General features: G+C 38.3%; 3 protein-coding genes across 5 annotated transcripts; 1 reads left to right on the top strand and 2 right to left on the bottom strand.

Moving 5' to 3' along the window:
* The first annotated feature begins 1,018 nt into the window (after positions 1-1,018).
* Positions 1,019-1,852, top strand: LOC141823424 (uncharacterized). The gene has a single exon (XM_074710709.1). The coding sequence runs from the start codon at positions 1,019-1,021 to the stop codon at positions 1,850-1,852; it is 834 nt and encodes a 277-aa protein (XP_074566810.1).
* Positions 1,853-3,647: 1,795 nt separating this feature from the next.
* On the bottom strand, positions 3,648-17,099 carry LOC141828669 (putative chloride channel-like protein CLC-g). Of its 2 annotated transcripts, XM_074716136.1 has the most exons (8): positions 17,016-17,099; positions 7,148-7,257; positions 6,850-7,050; positions 6,580-6,757; positions 5,759-6,021; positions 5,242-5,514; positions 4,028-5,147; positions 3,648-3,931 (listed from the first exon to the last, which is right to left on the bottom strand). In XM_074716136.1, the coding sequence occupies exons 1-8, from the start codon at positions 17,082-17,084 to the stop codon at positions 3,779-3,781; spliced, it is 2,367 nt and encodes a 788-aa protein (XP_074572237.1). In that variant the 5' UTR covers positions 17,085-17,099; the 3' UTR covers positions 3,648-3,778. The 2 variants fall into 2 exon arrangements, with proteins under 2 accessions (XP_074572237.1, XP_074572229.1); XM_074716128.1 differs by lacking the exon at positions 17,016-17,099 and having other exon boundaries at positions 7,148-7,373.
* On the bottom strand, positions 9,960-12,753 carry LOC141838038 (uncharacterized). 2 transcript variants are annotated; one of them, XM_074725437.1, is made up of 4 exons: positions 12,135-12,753; positions 10,740-10,810; positions 10,373-10,577; positions 9,960-10,283 (listed from the first exon to the last, which is right to left on the bottom strand). In XM_074725437.1, the coding sequence occupies exons 1-4, from the start codon at positions 12,231-12,233 to the stop codon at positions 10,083-10,085; spliced, it is 576 nt and encodes a 191-aa protein (XP_074581538.1). In that variant the 5' UTR covers positions 12,234-12,753; the 3' UTR covers positions 9,960-10,082. The 2 variants fall into 2 exon arrangements, with proteins under 2 accessions (XP_074581538.1, XP_074581529.1); XM_074725428.1 differs by having other exon boundaries at positions 10,361-10,577; positions 12,135-12,747.
* Positions 17,100-17,262: the final 163 nt, after the last annotated feature.

Raw genomic sequence — 17,262 nt, 5'->3', positions numbered from 1 at the left:
AATTAATAAAGAGTTGTGGGATATGAACATATGTCATGGCTTCGCTTTCGGATCAATGGAGTGCGAAAACAAGATACATATATGTAAAGTTGCTAATACAATATGAATGTAAATTTCATGGGGATACGAATAGGAATGCCATCGCAGGTTATATATAAAGTCCGTGGGGATACGAATACGCGATCGCGGGCTTAGATCCCACTGTGATTCGATTGCAAATTAATAAAGAGTTGTGGGCCCCACGAAAAGATGTGGTGGCTTCGCTTTCAAATCAATGGAGTGCGAAAATAAGCTACATGTAAAGTTGCTAATACAAGCTAAATGTAAATTTCATGGGGATACGAATACCATCGCGGGTTATATATAAAGTCCGTGGGATACGAATACGATCACCAGCTAGATGTCACCGTGGTTTGATTACAAATTAATAAAGTGTTGTGGGCCCCACGAACAAATGTCATGGCTTCGGTTACGAGTCAATGGAGTACAAAAATAAGCTACATGTAAAGTTGCTAATACAAGCTGAATGTAAATTTCGTGGGGATACGAATTCGAATACGAATACGCAGGTTATATATAAAGTTCGTGGGGAAACGAATACGATCGCTAGCTAGACGTCACTATGATTTGATTACAAATTAATAAAGTATTGTGGGCCCCACGAACAAATGTCATGGTTTCGATTACAAGTTCAATGGAGTACTAAAATAAACTACATGTAATTAAAGTTGCTAATACAAACTGAATGTAAAGTTCCTGGGAATACAAATACGATCGCGATTTATATGTAAGGTCCATAGGGATACGAATGCTATCACGAACTAGATGTCATTGTGGTTTGATTACAATTTAATAAAGTGTTGTGGGCCCCACGAACAATGTCATGCCTTCGCTTACGAGTCTTACGAGTCAATGGAGCACTACAATAAGCTACATGTAAAGTTGCTAATACAAGCTGAATGTTAAGTCCGTGGAGATACGAATACCTGTTGGCAATACGAATACTATAGCGAGCAAGATGTTACGTGATGGTGGACAAGTTTCCTTATTTAAGCACGCACCGACCCTCGCTGTCTCTTCCAAGCCATCCAGTGAGCTAGCATCTCCAAGCATTCTCGTCGCCATGGCCGCCTCCAACTCTCGAGTCATCTTCGTCGTCGCCACCACCACCATGCTCCTTTTCTCCTCCTTTCTCCTCCCCCACTCCAACTCCAAATCCAAATCCAAATCCCCAAAGCCTCCTAAACACCACCATAAGCCCCCCACAACCGAATCCCCCGTCATCGGAAAACCGCCCTACGTCCGACCCCCTATCATCGGTAAACCACACATCGTCGTTCCTCCGGTGATCGGAAGTCCACCCATCACGGTGCCTCCCGTAGGCGGAAGCACACCCTGCTCGCCGCCGGCGCTTGCACCAGCGAGCCCGCCTCCAGCGCTTGCACCAGCGAGCTCGCCTCCAGCGCTTGCACCAGCGAGCCCGCCTCCAGCGCTTGCACCGGCGAGCTCGCCTCCAGCGCTTGCACCAGCGAGCTGCCCGGCGGACAGTCTAATGATGGGGGCGTGCGTGGACCTGCTCGGCGGCCTGGTCCACATCGGCCTCGGCGACCCTGTGGCCAACCAGTGTTGCCCGCCGCTGCTGCGGCTGGTGGAGCTGGAGGCTGCCGTCTGCCTCTGCACCACCATCAAGCTCAAGCACCTCGACATCAGCGTCTACTTCCCCCTCGCCCTCCAGCTCCTCCTCACCTGCGGCAAGGCCCCGCCGCCCGGCTACACCTGCACCCTCTACGCCCACGCCACCCCCTCCCTCAACGTACACTCCCATCCAACTGCCTGGAATCGTCTGTTTTGAGCTTAATTAATGATCATAAAAGGAGTACTGCCTGTATTTTTCTCGTATTATATATTGTTGGCTAGCTAGCTTCAGTAGTATGAGTGTACGTAATTGTGAGTCTACAAGTACTCTAGATGAATGTGTTATCGTCGTCTCATAGTGTGCATGGGAATAAATTAAGTGTTCAATATGTCAACAGTCAATTTCTTCTTATAATTTGTTGGCTTGAATAAATAAGTCAACAGATAAATTAAAACGGAAGAGCTAGTTCGATAAGTCCAAAAATGGATCCTTCAGTTATCTTTTATTTTTCTTTGTTAAAAAAAGAAAAGGAATTAAGAACATAGACGACATTTGACTCATTTGTTTAAAATAGAGCGAAAAAAATTAAGTAACAGTACTTTTGAGATAATTTCCTAATCTTAAAATACTTTAGTTAATTATTATAATTAAGTAGGTGTGACCTTTTAATTGAGGTTTTATTGTTTGATTATATTGTATATATATGGACACAATAAGTGTGACCTTTTAGAGCCAAGTGTTATAACATCTAAATTATATTTATTATAATACTCACATACACTCTAATTGAATTTAATGCGGGCGGATATATTTATTTATTTAATGTAAAATAAAAATAAAGATGAATAAGCGAATAATGAAATCCACAAAGGTGATTTTGATAAAGTCTTGTTACAAGGTTCCGCATAAAGAATAATGGAAAAACATATTCTATTTTTCTATTTTTTATTTTTTATTTTCTATTTCTGTTTTTCTATTTTTATTTTTATGATATACTATTTTCTATTTTTTAGAAAAAAATAAAAAAATACGTTTAGTTTATTAATATGAAAAATTATAAATAAAATGATTTTTTTAATAAAAGATATTTTTAAAATAGTTTGGAACGCTCAATATAATTAGATTAATTGATCACATCTATACGAGTACCGACCGAACCAATTTATTATTTAGTTGATCTAATTAAATTATTAAAACAATCGATTATGTTATATGAAGGAATATGAAATAGATAAGTAAAGTTAGTTTTAAAATAGATTAATGAATAATTATTTTATTTTGAATTTAAAATAATTATTTCATATGAATAGATATTCAATCATAAATTTTTCTATCAAATAATTAGATATAAAGTAACAAAGTTCAGAATTGCTGAAGCGGGAGAGAAGCTTCTCTCGGAGCTCTGCTGTGTCAACCTGCAGTCCCACGTACCTTGTGTGTAATGTATTACCACAACACAAGCCTGAAATGGAAAACTTGTGAGAGGCGTACCTTAGTTGCATACCACGTTCATTTGCTAAAGTGCACTCTTCGGCACGGCTAGGAATAGCAGGCACGTGTATCTGCATCAGCGGGCAGAAGTCGCCTGATGAGGATCTCCACTGGTGTTGGCACCAACAATATGAGCCTTTTCATGCTCGCAAACGAGGCCTTGGTGTTGTACGAGGGAGGAGGCAGCGGCGGGGGTATCCAATGGTGGAGGAGATCTTCGAGAGTTTTCTCGCCATCGGAACCTTAGGAGTCGAGTCATGACTGATCAAGGAGGATGGAGCCTCGATCAAGGAAGCGTAGGAGTCAGTGGCCAGTGAGGAACTCATCGTCGTCTGGGCGGCACGGGAGACGATCACGGAGAAGGAGGCGGAGGCGACGACGAGAAGGAAGAAAACGCCGCATTTTTGTATTTTCTTATAGTTTCTATTTTCCACAGAAATTATTTTCTGTTTTTTATTTTATTAGAAAATGCCTTTTCATTTTCCAAGAATGAAATTTAAAAACACACAATAAACAATAATTTCTAAAAAATAAAAAAAATTGATCAAATCAAACGTTCCTTCAAACTTTTAGTTCTCACTCATTACACGCCGATCGAGGAAGAACAATCGAAATCCTTCACACATCTTAGAATCAAAGAGAAGAGCAAAACTACATCGAATTCGGAGCCCTGAAAAACTTTGTAAAAATCGATGTCCGAAACCGCAATCTCTTCCACCTGCTCTTCGTCAGGTATGGATGCAGACCCAAGATGTGCTGGGGCATGAAATCATGCCTCGTCAATATACCCACCACTGGCGCCCTCTGCATTCAAACTCACACTAAGTTACTTCATGAAATCCTGTTTGCTCGATCGAACAAAAGCAAAATTGTGAAGAATTATAAGTTTAAGTGTCTTACATTGGAGGACTTGGGAACGATCAGTAGGTGCCTCAGGCCGACTTCTCGAAAAAGAAGGAGAGCTTTCGCGAGCGACATTGTTTCAACCACTGTGTAAGGCGAAGTGTTTATGAATGGATGCAAATCGATAAACATCTCCATCTCTTCAGCAGTCAGCTCTACATCCTCGATGCTATCTTGTTTTCCTGATCCACGCTTTGCGAAGTCATCGACTACAAATCTCTTCGAAGCATCAGAGCTAGCGAGCGAACATGTCGGCAGAAAATACTTCTTCCTCAACAAACTCAGAAGATGCGCGCGGAGGATCAGACCGAACAGCACCGGAGGAGAGGAAAACGGCGGCTCATCTATCACAGGGAATGCATGGTGGCCGGTCGTCTTCAGTATATGAACAATGTAGCCGACCTTCTCTACGCCATTAAAGGTTCGTAGAGGACCTGCGACCACATCACTCACTGTGAGCTGCCTCATGTATGGTTCCACATGGTCTTCGAGATAAGGAAGACCCTTCAATTTCAGAATCAGATCGTAGATGTTGGGATTGAAAGAGTCAGCAACAGTTTTCGATATCAGAAGAACCAGCATGACCAAGGGAAGCAGCAAGAGATTGTTGGTTAACTCCAGTATGATGATGCATACAGACACTGTCATCCTCATTGTTCCTCCGAGAAAAGAGGCAGCACCAAGGACAGCAAAGAGACCATGATCGAGACTCGTGTTGGAGCCCATTAGCATTCCAATGACACGCCCGTAGGTCGCCCCGGTCAAGATAACAGGCACAAAAAGGCCGAAAGGTGCAGCTACACCATAACTGATGATGCCAAGAACATATGAGGTGATGAAGGATACCATGATCGACGACTTATGGAAATCATCATTTGATCTGTTACTGAAAAGTTTTCTGATTGTATCATCGTTGGTGTTGAAAAACAAGCTGGCCAGATCATTGTACTGGTTCTGAGGGCACTGAAACTTGTTAAAGCTGCTGGATCGGCCTATAGAGGGACAGTCATCCTTCAAACAAGGGCTACAAGGTGCCAGCCATGGTAACCCAAACAGACAACAAGATGTGAATACTGACACAGTAGCAGCAAGAAGCAATTTGTAGGCGCTTCCTTTCCTGGTAAAACACAAGGTTTCAAGTTTAGAATGACATCTTTTGAACAAAAAAGTATATCAAATGCAAGATAATAGAACTGAGAAATAATGCATACTCATTGACTTGGCTGAATATATGAAGGACCTTCAGCATGAGAAAGTTGTATAGACTTCCTAATATTCCTCCAATTACTCCAAGGAGGATCACTGGAGGTAAGTCAGCTAGATGATAGGTAATATTATTATCTGCAGTTACGTCGTACATTATAAGCCCACTCTTTCCGAATAAACCGCATTTTCCTCTTTCGCAAACATCAACCAGAGCACGGACTGTGACCGCAACTACAGCAGTTGTGAAGAAAGCTCTCCAGAGTAGGGCACTTCTCCACCTGTAACATGAAGTGAATATCTGAATTATGAGGAGATGCGAGTACAAAATTAGCATCTCAGATGAAAAGCAGTATATTTCAGTCAAGAAACATAGATAAAACTTCTACTCTTACTAAAAATTTAACTGTTGAGAATGAAACCTTGTTAAATGATCTAAAAGGATAAAAATGTCTAATGTTTTAGTGAGTGGTTCTTCAATCTCTAAGAAACAAATGAAGTTAGACATATAGCATCTGAGACTACCATGAACACAGTGACTCGAGCGCAAAGAGAACTCCACCAACCGGAGCGCGAAAAGCAGCAGCAATGCCAGCAGCAGCACCACAAGTAACAAGGTCACGCCTATCTCTATCGTTTTTGAAGTAACGTAGCCATCTCCATGTCATGCCATACTTCTGCGACCCGCCCTGTCCAACTATAGCCCCAACGCATGCGCCAATGTGAACCATTGGGCCTGCCTTGCCCACATGGAGAGAGGATGACACAGCAGTGATCAATCCTACAATCTACAAATGCAAAATATTAATCGACATTCATGAATCATGAGAATGAAGACCATAGTTACTCAAAACGTTAAAAGATATTCCAACTTGAACCACTTGAACAGCATGGAAGTTCAATGAAGTCAATTAAAAGTAGGATAAAGTTGAAGAGGGCAGATATAGACATTGATGAACACAAGCAGTAGAATTAGCTGACTAAGTTGTAAGAAATAGAGGATCCTTTAATGAGATGAGAAAATACTTCAAACCATCTTGCCATTCCCTCTAAATTCTATCTTTTCGCTCACCATAAACTATAGATTGAAAGATCTTCCTTAAGATATCCCTGAAATTATATAGTAACAGAGCATGGATGGATCTAAAAGGAATAAGGACTATGAATCTATGGTTTCCATGTATAATCCTTAGCTTTGATTATATTTTCAACTTCAACTTGACTAAAATGTGAGAATTACTATCTGAATTGGCAAGATCGATCTTAACATCTTCCATTCAAACAAAATGAGGAGAGAAATCAAATCTCCCCTGAGAATATCGTCAAAAGGTGGAACCAAATCTCACCTTTACAGCAAGGGTGCGCAGAGAGAAGATATCAGGAGCATCCACGCCATTCAAGTAAGCCTTAACCTCTGGTATCCCCGAACCGCCTGCTGCAGTAGAAACAAAAGCCGTAATCACCGTCGCAAACATCAAAAGGGCCAAATTGGAACCGGCAAACACTGCGAATGCAGTCCAATACCTTGAAATCGACACAATCAACGAATTAGCTAGAAAAGGAGGGTAGATTTAACGGAATGGATCAGATATGGGAAGATCTCTACTGTGGCTTACTTATCGGCGAGCATAAAGTTGGAAACGGCGACAAACTTGAGGCCGGCGATGTTCTCCACAGCGAGGTTGTTGAAGAACCCAATCGCGCCAGCGACGCAGCCGATGAAGAGGCAGAAGGTCCACTTGAGGAATACATACCGCAGTATAGCCGACCGGCTTCGGCTCCTCCAGTCCTGGTTGAAGAGGTCGTTCTCGACCAATCTGAGGTGCCATCAAAAGCAAAGGTACCGTAAGATCCCATCTTTACAGGTCAAAAGATCAGATTAAGCAAAAAATGTAAAGCAGACAGAATCATCACTCGTAATCGAGGCTCTCGATGGGGCAGAGGTTGGAGCCGACGATGGCGACTTGGGAGGTGTTGTTGGGTGCGTAGCGCCGGAGATTGAGGGAATGATGATCCAAAAGCCGCTCCTTTACGGTCCCAATCTCCTCCTCTTCTTCCACCTCCTCGTCCTCCGACGAAGAACGAGGCAGCTCCTCTTCCGAAGCGCCGGCGGCGTTCGCCATGGGAGAGAGAAGCGAAGGTGGTGTGGACAGTGAGAGGGAAGGAGGAGGAGAAGAAATAAGCGGCTCGATAACGAAGACGGTGGATGATCAGTCCATCGTAGCCGTCCATTTGGTGCCTCCAAAAGCCAAGCGAAAGGGAAGTAGAAGCCAAAGGCCATTTTTGATGGAGTCTTAATTATTTTTGAAAAAATAAAAAATAATAAATTTTTTTTACAGATGTTTTGAACTAATTTTAATTAATGTATTTATTTTTTTAAATTCTTGTGGTTCACAATTTTGGCATTTGAGTTTGAAATTAATTGTTGAATGATTGTTGTTTTGACTTTTAATTAAATATTTCATTTGTCTTTTATTAAAAATAATAATTTTAATTTAGATTTTTTTTTTCAAAAATACACTCTAAATTTTCATGAATACCTCATTTATTTTATTTTTTTTACTTTATTAAAAATTTAAAATTATTACCATTTTAATGTCAAATTTTAAGTTGTTATTTTGTGTAATGGAAAGGCTACATGGAAAATTTATAGTCTTATTTTATGTAGTTCAACAAATTTTAATGGTTGATTTGAAAAATAGATTATTTGGATAATTTTAAAAATTAAACAATGACTTATTTTTTGAATTTTAAAACTTTAAGAGACACATTGAGAAATATTTTTATATTTTATTTAAGTCAAACTATTATTATATTGATTAATAACAAACGAGTCATTTTCGTATTTTAGATATTATAAATAATTTAAGATTATAAAAACGTATAAATTCTTATATTATATATTTAAATAAAAAAAAAATGTATAATTAAGTTTTAATATGAATTTTATTCATAAAATCAAACTCACTTAAATGAATTCTTATCTATTTGAATATTCGATTGGAGTAAACTCCTAATTTAAAGTGAATTATTAACAAAAAGAAAAATGTAGGTTGAGATTTATTAAAGGGCAAAAAATTTAATTTTTAATTCATTAAAAATTAAATGAATTTTTTTATTTAGGTTGGTCAAACTATTCGGGTTCAATTTAAATTTAAAATTTTCAAATTAACTTCAAGTTCAATTTAAAATTTCTTTTTGTAATACTCTTATTTCCATCCCATCTGAATTCATTCGACTCATCCTAATGAAATAAGTCCCATTTGAGTGGAAGGGCATGTTTGCAATAATCTAAAATTGAATGTTGATGTTGTAATTAATGATCCACACTGAAAACTATGACGTGATTATGACGTGAGTCGGATCGATATGCTTCATTTTTTATATTTTTTTAAAAATTATATTATATCATTATTAATTAATTTCAATATTACTTTCTAACTACGTGTCGAGTCTACGACCATCCAACGATGAAATAGAGTAAATAGATGGATAAGAAAGGAAGCCACATGGATGAGTTCGCTACGTGTCGCTCTTCTCATTATCCATCTATTTTATTTTTTATTTTATTATTATTTCGTAGTCGTTAGGAGAGAAGTTATCAACGTGGTGGAAAATGATTGGTCCACGAGCTCAATAATTTGTGTTGGACAGGTCATTTCCATCCTCCTCAGTTGGCATTTATCTCAAAAAATATTTAATAATTAATTATTATTTGAATTATTTTAATTCAAAGGAGAGGTTAATGATTCAAAGTGTCCAACAAAGCCGAGGAACATAGGCATGGGCAGATCTAGAAGGGTATAGATGTGGATTATAAATTGTAAAGTATGTTTTAAATTTTTAAAAGAAATATAAATCTTATTAAAATTCAATACCTTTTAAAATTTTAGGTATAGCTCGAATGGATCAACAATAGCATGAGTAGTCATAGCCATGGATGAATAAGGAGGAACATAGTCGAAGAAGTTGATAAGTTAGACTTGAGAGGAAAAAGAAAAGACAGAAGCTTGATAAGTTAGATCATTCGTGTTACCTTCTTATAGCCTTGAAGAATGCCCTCAATTTCACTTGCTTGACATTGTTATCATCCATCGTGTTACCTTCTTTCACTTGCTTGAACTCCACATGACCTCGTTGTTGCTCACTTGGCTGTCATTTATCAAGTTGTTACTCATCATTCCTTATCCTTCGTTCAGATTCAAATCCTTGTTTCATTCTACAACTCTGCTCCGTCGTAACCAACTCGGCTATGCTCCGACAACCATTGCTTGAACTCGACATGCCCTCATTGTTGCTCCTTATTTCCATTTATCGAGATGTTACTCATCATCCACCCACTTGACATCTCCACCCAAGCACGTGAAAGAGTTTTCTCCTTCCATGGCTACATCCACCTAACTTTGGACTGACTTAGTCACAAAGGAGGGCTCAACATCGTCTCCATCGGAGCAAATAAAGGAGGTTTGATCGCAAATAGAGCTCGACATCATCTCCATTGAGGCAAAGAGCAAGCTCCTCCTTCCGGAATACATTGCCTCATTTGCCTAATTTTCGGAGGACCAAAAGATGGGCTTGATCACCCCATCTCTATTAGGGTAAATAGGTGTTTGATCCTCTCTTCGGTAATTGCTCGACTCCATTGCTAGAGTAAATGGGGCACAGTGACAAAGGATTGCTTTAGTCCTTATGATTGCCTACACACAAGCAATGGCAATAACCTCACTTGCAAGTTCTAAAAGGTATCATGTATAAAGAGTAAGTTACCTCTAGGTTTCCTTTACAAGAAACATATGAATTAAACATAGTGAAAGACATATTTTCGGACTTTTATGCCACACAAGAATGCCTACACTATTAAAGCTACCTGATCTTGCCATGTAATCTTTCTTTTCCCCGCCTGGTTTGATGATCCATGGCCAACATCTCGACAAATCGAGAGCTTGATATCATTAGCTTCCAGATCACCTTCCATTGAACTCTTGCTGAATTTAGTATCTGCCTTTGAAGGCTTTGCATCAAACTGATACTTGTCCATGTCTTCACCAATCTGCCATTAGAACGTTCGGCTTAGGTACAACACATCAATTTCGAAAATGGGAACCATCATGAGGTTGCTATAGTTACCGGCAAAGAGACCTGGTTCAAGTCTATGATGGCTGAAGTGCTTGGAGAAGCATCATCTCTTAATTTTGAACTTTGATCTTTAGCAGGGAGCTGATAAGAAGCATTTGCATGTGAAGGTTGAGCGACAAAGAACCGACTCTTTGGTTTCGTTTTCAGTTTAAACTGCACTGTTCCAGATCGATTCTGCAACAGAGTTTTGTATCGTTTTCGCAAGAATCTACAGCATTGCAGATAAGACAAGAGGGGTTACTGAAAGGGTAAACCTTCATGGAACTATGGGTGTTTGAGCTCTTAAACCTTTTAAACCATTCCAGCATACAAAACATAAAGAACACATAATTTATCTTGCTGTAAATAATCAGTAGAAAGGGGTGCTAACTTGACTTCAGCATGAAGTTTGAGTTTCTTCTGCTTCGCTATGTGCAGGTTCTTTCTCTTCACGTCAGTTTCCTGTAAGAAATTTCTGTGAGATTTAATGTCGGAAATAAAACGCCATGTGGGAATCGGAGTACGTGTAGAAGAGTTGCAAGGTGTTCCAGCATATTCTAAACCAATTAGTACCTTTAATATCATAAATTTTTCTGAGGTTTCATGTCAGAAACCAGATGCTACACCAGAATCAAGTATGTATAGAAGAATCACAAGATTAAGTCTTCCAGCTTATTTGAAATCAATTCCTGATGGGAAAGGAATCCAACTTTGCATAAGAACTTATTTGGTACAGAATTGAAATTTCATTTCTATGGTTAGGATCATAAAGTATGAACCTATTTGGTATGTTATCATAGAGTACCTTAATATCATAAAGTTCAGTGAGATTTCATATCAGAAACAAGACACTAATACTATGCTGGAATCGAGTAAGTGTAGAAGAGTTACAAGCTTAATGATGCTCCAGCTTATTCAAAACCAATTCCTGAAAAAAAAAAGAATTCCAACTTTTCTAAAGAACTTCAATTCTTATGCCCTGATGGAATTTCATTTCAATGGTTAGGATCATAAGAGTATGAACATATTCAGCATTTTTTTAGAGTGCCTTTATATCACAAATTTCTAAGAGATCTCATATGAGAAACAAGATGCTATGCCAGAATCAAGTACACCTAGACAAGTCTCAAGAATAATGGTGTTCTAGCTTATTCAAAGCCTATTCCTGAAGGAAAAGAATTCCAAGTTTTAGTAAGATCTCTAACTTCAATTCTCATCTTGCAATAAATGAAAAGTTCATTTTCATGGTTAGGATCTTAGAGTATGAACATATATAGTATTGTATTATACACAAAACTAGAATCTAATTATGCATAATTAGAAATAGAATACAAATTTCCACAATTTTGTGGCTTCAAACATGTTCAAGAAGCATTATAGAATGTTAAAGTTGTGATTTTTGAGATGCCTAAACTAGTAGAAGCATTCTCCATACACAAAATGGAAAAATGGTTGATAGATCTTGAATAATCTCAAACACATATCTGAAAAAGCAAATTCTAGAGATAAGAGCATCAAGAATTATGTGAAGAAACTCATCATAAACTTTGTCTAAAAAACAGATCAACAGATTCAATAGAGCAAAGAAAGTAATATATGGTAGAAAGTTTTGGCTTTGGATCACCAGAAATACAAAAAATTTCTGCCAGACTATGAAGAATCCTAGATCTCTGACAAAAGAAAAGGGAAAGAAAAACTCTTGCCAAATCTCAGATTCGCAGCCCAGGCAGCAAAATTTCCAGGAAAAATCGGAAGATGAAAAAGAGGGGAAATTCAAAGATCTCACCTTTACCAGATCCTCATAATCCTGCAAGAGACTCTGGTGCCTGAACCGCGCCTTGGCCGCCGGAGAAGACTGCACGGCCAACTTCTCGCCCTTCTTCATCGCCGTCCTCACCTTCGGAGGCAGAAGAGCAGGGAAACCGTAGAAGGCGTCCCTCACCAGACGCGAAAACCTTCCGCCTTAGGGCTCGATGACGAAACCGAGGTGCGGATCTGATACGCAAAAATTGAGGAAAGGTCGAGGGGGGTTTCCCCGCTGGCTGAAGACTTTTCTGGTCCGCAGAGGGGCAAATCTGGCAACATCTGCCTCTGCGGAGAAGTATTGGATCTGAGAAAGAGAGAGGTGAAGCCGAAGCTGGGTTGGGTGATCCATATGCCATGAGGGCACCTGCCTTCTTTGTCTTCCCTTCTTCCTTCCTATTTCTCACCTCACCTCACCTCTTGGCTTTTGGTTTGGTTTTCCTCCACTTGATCACGCATCTACCTTCCTGGTCCTTGCCTTTGGATCTTTCCTTCTTCCTGGTCCTTGCCTTTGGATCTTTCCTTCTTGGAGGGTGGAGATGCTTTTTGATGGTCTTCTCTGGAAATGGTTGACAGCGAGGGGAGGGGAGGGGAGAAAGGGGAGAAGAAGAAGGGGCCGTGCTGCTGATGTTGTAGGTGTCTGCTGCTTGACCTGCTGCTGTCTGACTCTGCCATGGCAGGTCGCCATGAAATGCAATCACACGGTGGAGATGATGGAAGATAACAGGAATTCATTACTAGGGAAATTTTTATTTTGACTTTTGTGGACTTTTTTTAAAAATGCCTCCTGTAGTTTTAGATTCATGTTTTAACCCTTCTAAAACTATAAGAGTACGAAATTATAAGAAATATTTACATAATTGGATAGAACGAAGAAAAGTAAAATTACTGTTATATGATTTGGAAATAATATTAATTTTTCTGAAAATTATAGTTTTTTGATTTAAGATTAAATCATAGAATCAAAATATTATTTAATTTCACCTTTTTATAAAAAAAAAGAAAATAAGATTCTAATCAAAAATAATCTGATGAAAATTGTATGTATCGAATTATTTTTTTAATACATATTTAGATAGAATAAAATATCCAAATAAAATTTTCGTTAAAAGATGAAATCCATCACCCTAATAACTGATAATAAATTAGGTAAATCAATAAATTCCAATTGGCCAAACATAAAGAAAATTTATTTATCGAGATTCGAATTCAGCAAGTATATCTTATTGTAATTAACTCAACTATACCTTGAGGATTCAAATAAATTCTCTATTTCAACAATATATATAAAAAAAATAAAATCTACTATTTAACAACCCCACACGATCGGTCTTATGCAAAATTCTCTATAATCACTACAATAAGTGGACTCTAGGGATTGAATATTCAAACTGAATTAATCAAAATTAAACAAATTAAAAATTTTTAAACTAATCAAATTTTTTTAATAAAATCTAAACAAACATAATCAATAAAGTATCAATTAATTCAATCAAAACTTAAATTAATCAAAATTTTCAAATAATATAAAAAAATTTACATATTCACTTATATCAATTAATTTTTTATTTTAAATTTTTTAATTTAATTAAATAAAAAATTTTAAAATAAAAATCAAATCAAATTAATTGATATAACTTATTTTTTAAAAAAATTAAAACCGAATTAAAATTTTAAATTCAATCCGTTGATCGATTTAATCCAACATAGAGTGTCATTCTACTTTACAATTCAGCTTGCCACCATGAAATACTAGATTAAGAGTAAAAAAAAATGGTGGTGACTACTTAAAAAAAATTGAAATAATGTTTCATTACACAATACTGAGGCCACTGTGTTAAGGCTACAAAAACATATCAATATTACTTGAATTTCACTTAATGAGATAGGACAAACACAATAAATACATCTGAGAATAAGAATCACATTGCTCCATAGATGTTGCTTAAGCTTTTCATGTGAGGCCACTGATCACCACTTCAACCCTGTTGCTGAAACAATAGTGAGGACTGGTACAAGGTAGGTGGATGATCTCCTGCTCCAAGAGTGAAACAGTGTTAGAAGACCTTGAGGAAAGATGAGGTATTTACTAGATGAGTTGTAAGTATGGACCAACTGAGTAGAGAGAACAATCAAATGAAACATTCCAATCAATTGTAAAACAAGCTTAAAGAAGTAATGGTGAATTTGATTTATATGGAATAGGTAAATTGCCATAGAATAAGCATTTTCTATGTTTAGTTGTGAAATTGATCTTTGGAGTATTAACTCCTATGTGATTTTTAATTCATAATGATTTTAACTATTCCTTATCTAAGCATTTACTATGCTATTGAACATGGGCCAGGTTGAGGTATGTCGGACAAGACGAGTGACTGACCGAACCAGGAAGGTAGGCTGGGCAAGTCAACCTGACCAACAAAGTAAGCCAACTGATCCGTAAGGCTGAAACCAAACAAATTATATTATTGCTGATCAGAAAACACACACACACATAAATTAATTATGTCAAGCAGACATAATAGTTTTGAGTTAGATCTAATGCCTGAAATAAACATCTAGATTTTTTTTAACATATTACCTTTTCCCCTTAATATATTGATCAATAATCTTATTTAATGATGTTATATTGCTCAATTTCTAGCTTATTCGATCTGATATGACACATCTATTTCTTAGTTGCCCAATTTTCTATTATGAAGCAAAGCACCTTAGCTTCAAATTGCAGTGCAAACAACTTTAATTTTTCAGCGACTGGACTTCTGTATTAGGCATTCTAGATGAAGATTTTATGGTTCTTCTAAAATATTATGTAGGAGTCAAGTTGACCAAACTTGTACCTAATAACTAATTGTGTTTCAAATATATATTCAGGTTACGACAGGAAGGGGGATTACATTATAATAACAAATAGAATCAGAGAACAAATTCTCATACCATTTACTGATGGGAAAGGGGTCAAATGAGAGAATAAATTGTCATACTGTTTATTGAATGAAGCCCCTCAATATAAGAAGAGTACCTACGGTCACATAAGTTAGCCATTGATTCCAGCAGCCAGAGAAATCATCCCATATTCCAGATATGGAGGGATAATCCCAGATACCACAGAGGAGTCTCTCCTTTATTATGTAGATGTTATTCACATTAGTTAGTTTCCAAACTAGTGTATTCACATTGATATGGTTCCATATACTCTGTATAAACTCATATTTATAGGCCCTTTGGTCACTGAGAAAGACAATTAGTATTCCACCACCAAGTCTGTCAGGGTGCAACCACAAAGAAAGGCAGCACTAGTTTATCTAAAACTGTATAGCAGTGAATATTGCAGTCAATATAACTTAATCTGATTAGATAAGCGGTGCGTGCAGTGTGAAAGAGGGATATTTGATACCCAAAGCATAAGTGTATTCTTTAGCTAAAATCTTAACTTGCCTTCAAAATTCAAATTGTCACCTTGATTAATGGTTCAGATGCTTGAACCATACATATCTCTGAAATAGTTTGAACAATACAAATCAAACTAATTTGTCTCAGGGTCAGACAAGAAAAAAGTCTGATATCTACATGGTGGGTGGGTACAACAAATATAAAAGTAGATATAAGTTGAACATATGGAATCTACTTCCATGTTAGTTGAAGCATTCAAAATTGAACGGCAATTCCTACAGACTAAATAACCACAAGAGCGCAAAATCTAGTTCACTAACAGTCACAGTATTTTGAAAACAAGTGACAAACATAAAATGCAGCTTATGAAGATAGAATCACAACTTGCTCATAACAAACTGAAATGATATATAGTAGAAGATGAAATACATATAGCATACTAGAGCTGTTCTTAGAGAAGAACATGTCATTGGGTGAATTTGAACTTACTATAATACCTCGTAAGCGAATGTCAACTGATCTAATCATCCTCCTTATCAGATATAACTTGCAAGGGGCCCTTCATGCCAGGCTCACAAGCACCAAGCAGCTCTCGTGCTGCTTTCTCTAGAAACTCCTGCGCAGCAGCACGGGCAGATTGTTTATTCGGTTTATGCTTCTTTTTTGCCCTATTGTGATCAGGTGGTCTCCTGACAAAATTCCCTCGACTGAGATCTTGCAGATTTTTCCTCTGTTCTGAACATGAGTAACTCTTCCATCTGAGTCCAATATCCTAAAACAATGCAATGATCCACAGAGGCAACTGAAATGAAAATTCATACCTGGAGTCAAGTCAGGAAGTGAATGGCCTATAAAACGTGTCGCCGCTTGGGAATTCAACCGAGCTGAAGGCCGCAAAGGTGCTACCAGAGGAATCAGAAGAATGGAAATAAAAGACATAAGCAATGAGTCAAGTAAATTAAACAAAAAATGGAAATTCGTCACGAAAACATCAGAAAAATCTCGGATACCATTACTCCAGTGGTCATATCGTTCTAATTTCTCTTGATACAAGGTTAACCTATCCTGCAGATAAAGACCATACCACCATTAAAATCATCAAGAACAACTTCTCTCCCTCAGATTTCTCAAAATTGCGCATTTTTATAAATGAGGCGAACGTGGGAAGAGCATACCAGCTCTTTCTCAATGGGATGTTGGTCTGATCGAATTCCGTCGCACCTCAATCTCACTGTCCGATTCGAAAAAAGTTTCAGACCAATTAATAGGAAGAAACAAAAGCAGAGAACTGGAAGGGTGAAAGGGAGACCGGGCCACCTTGGACGAGAGTGGAGCAAGCCCGCGCGAGGACGAGAAAGGCACGGGCGCGGTGGAGAGGGGGGAGCTCTGCGAGGACGTCGGGGTCGGCCAGGGCGAGAGCCTGGCGGAGATGAGACTGAAGCTCGTTGACGGCCGCTAAGGTATCTCCGACGGCGTCCAGGGACTCCCTAGGAACGACGGCGCTCTCCGTCGATTCTCCGCCACCGCCGCCGCCGCCCATTATTCTCGAGTACTTTTCGCCGCCGAGAGAGAGGACGAGAAACGAGGCCTCCGCTTGATCTCGAGCGCTTTTGTAGCGCTCCATCGATGCGCCGAGATTCGTGCTAGGTCAGTTGTCATCTGTTGGCCGGCCGGCGGTTGCCCTTTTAATTTCTGACTTCAACAATCGAACCGGACCG

Source organism: Curcuma longa, chromosome 1 (assembly GCF_044706935.1).
Source record: "Curcuma longa cultivar G26 ecotype Majalengka, Jawa Barat chromosome 1, ITB_CL_G26_1.1, whole genome shotgun sequence".
NCBI lineage: Eukaryota > Viridiplantae > Streptophyta > Magnoliopsida > Zingiberales > Zingiberaceae > Curcuma > Curcuma longa.
This window is presented reverse-complemented; position numbering and strand designations above follow the sequence as displayed.